This window comes from Folsomia candida, unplaced genomic scaffold (genome assembly GCF_002217175.1).
Source record: "Folsomia candida strain VU population unplaced genomic scaffold, ASM221717v1 Fcan01_Sc001, whole genome shotgun sequence".
Classification (NCBI taxonomy): Eukaryota; Metazoa; Arthropoda; class Collembola; order Entomobryomorpha; family Isotomidae; genus Folsomia; species Folsomia candida.
The window spans coordinates 19,420,371-19,429,386 of record NW_019091193.1 but is presented as its reverse complement, the minus strand read 5'-3'; the positions used below and the strand labels follow the sequence as shown (position 1 = coordinate 19,429,386).

At 37.2% G+C, this 9,016-nt stretch overlaps 1 protein-coding gene and 1 long non-coding RNA gene across 8 annotated transcripts in view; one reads left to right on the top strand and one right to left on the bottom strand.

The window, feature by feature from the left end:
• Nucleotides 1–2,909: 2,909 nt before the first annotated feature.
• LOC110843683 (protocadherin-like wing polarity protein stan) overlaps nt 2,910–9,016 on the bottom strand; it is a 33,959-nt gene continuing 27,852 nt past the window's right edge. Inside the window, exons 56-64 of one of the 5 annotated variants that reach the window (XM_035849491.1) lie at nt 8,791–9,000; nt 8,508–8,554; nt 8,230–8,407; nt 6,178–6,351; nt 5,721–5,942; nt 5,211–5,483; nt 4,719–4,920; nt 4,468–4,486; nt 4,193–4,327 (exon numbers count right to left, since the gene is read on the bottom strand). In XM_035849491.1, coding sequence (XP_035705384.1) covers nt 4,322–4,327; nt 4,468–4,486; nt 4,719–4,920; nt 5,211–5,483; nt 5,721–5,942; nt 6,178–6,351; nt 8,230–8,407; nt 8,508–8,554; nt 8,791–9,000 — 1,331 coding nt within the window. In that variant the 3' untranslated portion in view covers nt 4,193–4,321. Of the gene's footprint in view, nt 4,328–4,467; nt 4,487–4,718; nt 4,921–5,210; nt 5,484–5,720; nt 5,943–6,177; nt 6,352–8,229; nt 8,408–8,507; nt 8,555–8,790; nt 9,001–9,016 lie in introns of all 5 variants that reach the window. The other 4 variants (XM_022089702.2, XM_035849482.1, XM_035849487.1 and 1 more) reach the window with 4 other exon arrangements.
• Nucleotides 5,850–8,792, top strand: LOC118434905. 3 transcript variants are annotated; one of them, XR_004834355.1, is made up of 5 exons: nt 5,850–5,986; nt 6,076–6,400; nt 7,880–7,959; nt 8,218–8,432; nt 8,494–8,792. It is a non-coding gene; the product is annotated as an uncharacterized LOC118434905 (long non-coding RNA). The 3 variants fall into 3 exon arrangements; XR_004834356.1 differs by having other exon boundaries at nt 7,854–7,959; XR_004834354.1 differs by lacking the exon at nt 7,880–7,959.

The window sequence follows — 9,016 nt, the reverse complement described above, 5'->3', positions numbered from 1 at the left end:
TGAATCAAAGATGAAACACATTCGTGTGACACAGTTTCACAAATGCAAATCTCAAGTTCACCTGAGGAGTTTAAACTCGTGTTTAATATTTAGGCTGAAATTTAAGATGTTCATATTCTCATTACTTAATCAACGGAATTGATTATTGGCATCACATATACTGATTAAAGTTGATACTTTTACTCGATTCCAGTAGATGTGTATATGATCCTAAATTCATACTGTCGTGGGGCAGTGTCTTATAATCCACTAAAAATAAACAAGCAAGTCTGTCAGCATCATGAAATAAGCTCTTGCTGGCAAGCTAAAAAAAAAACAGAAATTCAAATCATGGAAGTTTGAAGATAAACAAGTCGACAAGAGAAGATAGTCTGCACTTGAAACAAGATAATACTTATACAATGGTCTAAGAAATTGCATATTGTTGTAAACGTCTCATCCATAATAATTAACAATATAATTTCTCTTTCAACATTATACATAACTCATCCGCTCTTAAATTCATAATCTACTTTTCGCGTAAACAACACCTTTTGCATATAAAGTACGTTTGATTAAAATCAAATTTGATATTCGATTTGAGTTTGTAATAAAAGCAAATAAAATATTCAAGTTGAGCGTCGAGCCCAGTGGTCAGGGCGATCACGAGTTTTGTATGAATATTTTGATCCATGAACCAATTAAATAAGTAGCAGTTCCGCTTTTTAATTATAGCAAGTGATGAAATGGATTGACCTCTAACAAAAAGTGCCCAAAAGTGAGAGTGTGCCACTAGACGGGAAAATTATAGAACGTGTGCCAACGAATCATGGACTCCAGGCAAATTCTAAATTTTGTTATTGACCATCCGGGATAAACGTATGTAACCTGATTACTAAGCTCAAGCTACATACATATTTGGCTGATCTCTTATCCTATAATGTTGAAAACACCTTTCGTGTCTGTTTTCTTTTGTGAAAAGATGAATTTGTTGAGAAGGTCTGGCTTGCGTGGTGTTTTGTAGGTTAAACGCATGACCTACCACCACACATATCCCTGCAACTCTTCAATTGCACCTGCTCAGACCAAAGACGACGACCACATCATGCTTGAGTTGACCCACCAAAATCTTCAAGATTTTGTCTTCAGGTCTTTGGAAATAGTTTTCCACGTCACGTCATACAAAAATGTGCAGCGGCAGCAAATGAGTATGACCACCACGCATTGCTTCACTATTATGATACTTCCAAAGATTTTTCATTAGAAACGCTGATGAAAAATCTGAGGCTCTATGAAAAAAAGTTTCCTATAGGCTTCCAAGGAGCAAGAGAAACCCAATTTCTAGTTGGACAATGAATGAAACGGAAGATTTGTTAAATCATCACTTTAGTAAAATAACGCATCAATGGATAGAGTGGTTTTATTAGCCGGCTGACGTGGGTCATCAATCAATCTGCATGGTCAGCAAGTCCATAGAAAATATACAAAGTTGCTATCCATCATCAGACAGAAGAAGATGTTTTATCTAAATTGCATAAATTAAGTAAATCTATAGGTATGCACATGCGTTTCGCACTCTGAATTTTTTAAACATGTGATGAGATTTTATGGGAATATTTTCTCGTCTACTAGAACACAGAATTCACAATTATTATCAAATGGGAGTGAGACAAATGATTTTATACGAAAATCATCAAATGATATTAAAATGAAATATTTTGACAGTTAACGACTTTATTCGTCATGCAGATTTTAATGAATAAGTTTGTGCTTCTAGGCTAAGGTAGCCATCCAATCATAGAATTAGCCAGATTACTTAATTTATGGTGTGACTGTCGGCCAACGATGACGATGGCATTTAGAGTTGACAACTGGTCAACCACTTCACATGTCTGGTGGCCTTCGCGTTTTAAACTTTGTTTACCTCATAATTTATCTTATTTTTAAGGTAGTCATTTAGCCTAAAAATCATGACTCGTAGAAGTTCACACTTCTACGAGTGTAGTTTTACATTTTTCAAACCCCTTAAAAAATGGGACCTTATATGGTACTGTAATGAGTATAATGTCATCATTGTAATTGACATTTGTATGTTTTGATACCCATAAATTGAAACCAATAATTAATTAAGTATTTCACTGAAAAGCTACGTTGCACAAATTACTCATCGTCAGTTGATAGCTTGATGTGAACAATGTGAACAATGTCTCTAAATTAATTAATTTTTTGAAGACCAGAAATAAGCGATTCTACCAGCAGGGATTTATATGTGCGAATAAAGGTGCCACGAATTATGTACACGCAAAAAGCAAGGTTTACTTATAAAAACTGTGAGTCAAATTCTTGAGAAAACTGAACTCTACTGGACAGGAATGTGGACCAGTGGACGGTTAAACTGGCAAAATCTCTGTGTATTAGTGTACAATTAGTTATGGTCGCTTGATTCTATTTACTAGAAATGAAGCCACAGTTTATAAAATTGAAGACCATTCAGGTTGATACCCGTTCGATCTGGTTACTGCAATTCTTTGTCCAACCAACCCCTCAACACTTCCTTAGGATTACAAAACGATTACACTTTTTGTTCCACAATGTCAGAATGATGTGAGGATGACAATATGTTGTGCGGTCGGTGGAATTCCACAAAAGTCATACAACTGACGCATGTAATCAGTTGACTAATATTTCATCGTTTTTTAGTACCATTCGCGTTTGTGCTTGACTGAATGTACATAATTCTTTTGACACTGCCTTCTTCCTTTCTACTGCCCCTGCTTAAGAAATATGAAGATGAGTTTTATTGTGAAACTCAAATTCGTCTCAAGCAATTACAGAGTTTCATATCTCCAAAATGTAATGAGAGCCTTGTCATGAAACGTATTGCATGATACACATTGTAAAATGAACTTAAACAAAAACTTGAATTGAAATATGTTTGATCATTTGTTTTATTTTCAACATTATCATCAGTTGCATAAAATATCTGGGATTCACAAAAATATGGAAGCTACACATAATATTAATGGACAGTGCAAAAGTACAAAATTAAATTTCTTGTGTGTAAATTATGTTATAAATTTTACAATTTTTAAGATTATTAAGCATTATTCTAGCATTCTATGATTATTTATTAGTACCTTTGCAACCAATTGCCCAGTCATTTATAAATAAATTAGGTAGATAGAGAAACTCCAAATTAGGCTTTTATTTCCAGTATTCTTAAAGCTTTGAAGAGTTAAAACCTTGATTTAGGCAGTACATCGTCACATTTTCAGTATCTAAATGATGAGAACATGGACAGTATGTTCTTGTCCACAATATAGCAATAGTAAAGATTAACATTCGTGCGAGTATTCATTTGTTATGGTTGTCGTATATGATTTTGATATGATTGTTGACACGAGTATATGTAATTGAGGGTTACCTCCCAGTTAAGTATTATTATGACATGATAATATTATTGATATTCAGTAAGAAGGACAATTGCATGAACTTAAGAGCCTAGTTCAATTTGACACACCCCGATGATAGTGTACAATTTACTGTTTTTGCCTATAATAATAACTTGGTGACGTAACGTATGTATGAGATGTAAATTGAAGGAAGCAGAACATTGAGACCGGATACATCTATATAATATATATAAAGATACTCTAGGGCCCTATGTGTTCTGCACACATATACACATTTGTACATGCATTTTAGCAAAACAAACATCTTAAAAGAAATGATGAGATCTTGAACTCGTGTAAAAAGTAAATGAGTAACAAATAATAATAATAATTCCCTCATTCTCCTATCTTTTCCTACGATGGAATGACTAAAAATATGTAAGGAACACAATTTTTCTCTTCATGCATTTTACCACTATGAATCTCACTGACTCTGCTTCAGTTTGCTACTGCTGACTGCATGCATGATTGATTGAAGAGTACTTAGAATTTAAAAGTAACTAGAATTCTCTGAATGTCATACAAGCACACCTGCAACTATGGAACCATCGTAAGCGTCCGAGTTGTCGTCGTCCTCGTCCTCCCCGTGGGGATGGGGTGGTGGAGCTGGCGTAGAAGAGTGGGGGCGATCACCCTCCACCCTGTAGCTCCCTTCCTCGTTGGAAGACAAGGGTGGCACAACTTGGACACTGGGATGGCGTGGGTAGTCGTACAGGTAGTGCTGCTGTTGCTGGTGTGAGGACAAATTTTGGGTATGACTACTACTACTTGGTTGGTGATGTCGGTATGCTTGGTGGTACTGAGGACTGGAATCTTCGTCTTCGTCACCACTCATAGTATCCATTTCCAGTCCACGATTCACTTGACCGCCGCCGTGAAGTTCGTCAGTGTTAATCCTATTAAGTTTACGTACATATTTAGAATTTGAAGATGAGTATACGTAAATACATTGATTATTTAGCAATGCATGTATGATCAAAAGACTGTATATCAAGGTGAAATTCTAATGTAGAAAGCAGACACATAAATATGTTACCTCGTCATAGTATGGAATTCTGCAAAGATCCAGTAAGCAAAAAGGAGTAAGATAAGATCAAGAATATCAGTGAGAGAGTATACAAAATACACAAAATTTTTCTTGGAAAACATTTTGAATTAAGTACTTGGAAAAAACTAGGAAATATAAATACGTTAAGATAAAGCGGAAGAACAGCGAGTACGTATAAATAACATTATCGTATTTGCGTTTTATGAGTGGTTTAGCTAATTAATAATTTAAGAGCGTACTCATCGTCGGTTGGATGAAACGAGGAGAGGTGTTGAGGATGAGGAGGACGCTCTTGAAGTGGGGATGACTCTGCTAAAGGCCTTCCGGGTCCACTGACCATTCCATATGACGAGCCCCACCTCTCAGCCGGGGAAGAGATGCGTCCAAAGGTACTCAGGCTGGGGGATGCTGTCCCACTCAGATCATTCACAGTCTCGAACCCTGAGTTTACACAAACCAAATTATAGACCCTGACATTTTGAATGACTTGGTTTAGCACAAAAATGTATAAAGTCTTTTAGCCAAAAATAAATATTTGAATGTCTCAGTTATGTGACAAAAAGAACTAGGCGTCTCTGTCAACGAGCAAAAGCCTCAGTGAGATAATTTGGCAGGAAGGATATGTCATGTTTATATTACATTACTGAATCACTCAATTGCTGCATTATGTATGTATGAAATGTCTTTTACGCTGCCTTTATGCACCACTGATTAGAAATGGATGCACTTACCTTGAGGTACAAAAGATGCAGATTTTCCCTGCTCCTGTCCATGGCCATGACCCAAATTCTGAGAATTAAGCTCTTTTTGTTGCTGGGCGTACATCGGGTGATAAGACGAGGACTGATTGGGCTGACCCTGGTGGGAATGTTGAGACGAATGGTCGTCTCCTTCTTCTTCGGCTGCTGAATATTTGTAAATATTGACAGAGTTTTCATTATCTGAACCCGAACTGGGGGCTGCTGCGCCGTTAATCATTGACCCACCACCACAACCTTTAAAATCTATACGTGAAAAATTAAAAGAGAAGAGCAATTAACCACCAAAAAAGCCCACGGATACCGAAACAAAGTGCTAACTAACCAAGTATATAAACTACATAAATACTACTCAATGTCAGTACGTTAGAAAAAGTGAGACTTGTAAATTGAAGAGGAAACGCAAGTGCGTTTATTCTGCACTGATCGATTAGTGGTTATCAAAAAGGGTTTGTAAGAGAAAGTGAGAAAGAGAGTGCTAACTGGAAGACAGTTCCCGGTACGTCGGAGTGGTGATGATGTTGGGCGTCCAGTGGGTGGAGTAGAGACGGGGCAGGGCTGGAGGTCGTTGGGTTGCGGGAACGTGCAGCGTTGAGAGGGACGCCGAGACCAGTTTGTGGCGACCAGTGTTGGGTGAGTGGGGGCAGCCGTTGAGACCTCCGTTGGGCACGAGGCGGTAGTGCGGATAGCGATGCCCGTTCATTCCTGTGAGGAGAAAAGGGTAGCAAGAACAAGCCCGTGTCCCAAATGTTAGTTTTATAAAAAATTATACCAGTGAAAATTAGTTTCATTAGTTATCAATTACAAACACTAAAATTCCCTTTTTTCCCGTGATTAGAGAATGTATTGTGAATCCCAAGCAATGAAATGGTCGAATGGGTATGCAAACTAGCGACCGGGAAGTTGTAGATACGTGTTATGCATGTATTAAAAAAAATACCTAATGTCGCTGATCGCACAGGCCCATGAACTGTGGTCGCTTCGTCTTCATCTGAAGAGTGTGACGAAGCCAATTCCAGCGTTCTTTCACCATCGGAACTTCCATCGTCATCAGAATTTGAGCGCTTACGTCGTTTGCCATGATGTTTTCTGTCAACTTCATCCCCATATTTTACTGCAAACAATTATCAACAATTTGCAAATGACACCACAGATTATTTAAGGTAATTATCATCGCCAATTCCGTATATGAGTAGAGGTGACCACCATTCATCTTCCTGCTTTAAAGTGGCAAATCATGAAACTCTAATTATTTTTGTGTGTATGTATGGCTTCAAAAATAAATACAAAATATGTCCTCATCCATTCAGGAATAGGAAATTAGCAATTTATGTGCAAATAAAACAAAGGGGAAATGCACACAATAAAATATTAATGTTATAAAAATGACTTGCAAGTTTTTCAAGCTTTCCCTCATTTTTCAAACTCATATTTTCCGCAAGGAAATTTATCTTGAGCTGAATAAAAACATTTTTGATAATTTGAGAAGCACGCTAATTTTCATTGTAAGCGACCATTATGCTTCCAATGATAGTATTACCAATAAACGAAATGTGACAATGAAGTGATGAGACTGTGACTGACTCACGTTGCTCAAACACTTGAGAAGCGAAAAAAATTATCGTAGTCGTGCAATAAGCCAATTGTACATACGTACGTAGGTACATAGATACCTACGCAAGCCACACGGTAATATGTTTGATCGTCACCATTAGAGAGTTGGAGATTTTTTGTACTTTTACTTGTACTGTACTGTGACTACAGTACAATACAAAAATTAGTACAAAAATCAAAAGACCTGGAGAATTTCATTATTTTGTACTCTGAAAAAATTGTATTGTAAAACTCCGCGAAATAGATGAGTCAAAAATTGAGACAAATCAACTCATGATATACAAAATGAGAATCCCTCCAACATGTGCGTTTAAAACGATCAAACCAAAAAGTCGAAATTTTTTACCCTTGACCTCGATTAAAACGGTCACCAGGCTGATATAAGCCGAAATGATAGTAATTTCTGAACTCCTCGCTTCAAAGTGAACTACGTCTGCAACGGTTGAAATAAAATATTAACATTTTTGACCTTTGACCTCGTGAACATGGTCACGGGGTCTTCATACGTTAAAGCTATGCAGATTTCTTAAATTCTCGCCTTAATACACGTCTAAAACAGTCGACACTTAAATTGCGACCTTTGACCTCGTCCTTTCGGTCATTGGTTGGTCGTAGGTCAAAAGTATTGACGACTATAAATTCTTGGTGAAATTTCCTTTAAAATGATACCGCATATGAAAATTAAGGTATAATTTTGCGTTTACTTCACGCCAGGGTGACCTTGACCTTGACCACAGGGAGCCCATCTTCGAACTCGACCTAGGGTCAAAAATTAGAAGCAAAATGGCGAAAACGGCGTCTGATTACATTGAGGCGTTCTATCCTAGATATCCTAGTTGCCAACCCTTGATTTTTCCACAGTAGTACAAATTGAGCCCGTGTTTCAATTTGTCTACTGTAGACTGTAGAATTAGTACAAAAAGCTGATGACGTCATCATCTAGAGTCCACAGTACAGTCTACAGTCAGAGTACAAGGAATCTCCAACTCTCTATTATCTCAGCTTTATTGTAACCACCACCACCACAGGATTATTAACATCTAGTCAAGGAAGCCACTGTTCCGTGAGATGGATTTAAAGGAGACTCTAATTTGACTGTTTAAACTACGTAACTATTTATTTAATCATAATCATAATCTACATTTCTGCATAAAAGAGCGCATGCAAACTGACTCTTAAAGTTTACAAATGTGAATATTTTTTCTTGGTTTGTTGTCATATGCGAAAATGTGATGCTATATAGTGATTAATTTTTCATTGACAAAGAAAACAATAGTTGAGTAACGCATGTAGATCCTCTTTATGAAAAAGTGTGCGAAACTATTCGTGGCGTGGTTATCTTTATAATTTGGGTAAATGGAAATAGATCTGAGCTTACCTCGGTAGTGTGGCAAAGTAGCTCCATAACCATAAGGGCTGCTGGATGTCTTCGTCGTGGAGCGGCTTGTTGTCGATGCAGTTGATACGCCAGATCGTATATTTCTGAACATGTCCTTTTTCCTGGGATCATCCCTACCTGCGACTCCCAAATCTGTCCTGTACACCAATGCCGATCTCTACAAAGACAACGACCAAATAAATGTACAAATTATTTCTCAAATAAATATGCAAATATCCGACTTCTAAGTTATTCTTATCACAGGTATAAATTCTTACGGAGGCATTTTGCTGAGCGATTGGATCCCTTGAGCGGAACAGAGCTCCTGAAAACAATAATTACGACATTTTTTAACATTTGACAATTGATTGAAGTCCTGAATGAATAAAATGTATAACTTTCATTACATGTGAACTTGATTAATAATTAGTTTTTAAAAATTCGCCGTGCTCATGACACATGAAACAAAAGGACTTGACTTGCATTCCATCGTTACTTTAGTCTTAACATAATACGTATTTGTGTCATTTTGAAATGTGAATTATAATAAATAGTACTTACCAGAGTTCCGATCTCTTCTGTCAGTTTCATGTCTCCACTCATGCACCCCCAGTCTTTGCATAAAACTGTCTTTGACCCTTTTGTTTAAAATGCAGTACCCCAATGCCACATAAATGCTAAGTATTGCCACTGCTACGGCAATTGCAAACTGCCACACGGCACTCCGTTCATTAGCCCCCAGTAAACACAAGGCCCACACCATTCCGCAAACTACAAATAAAAAAGT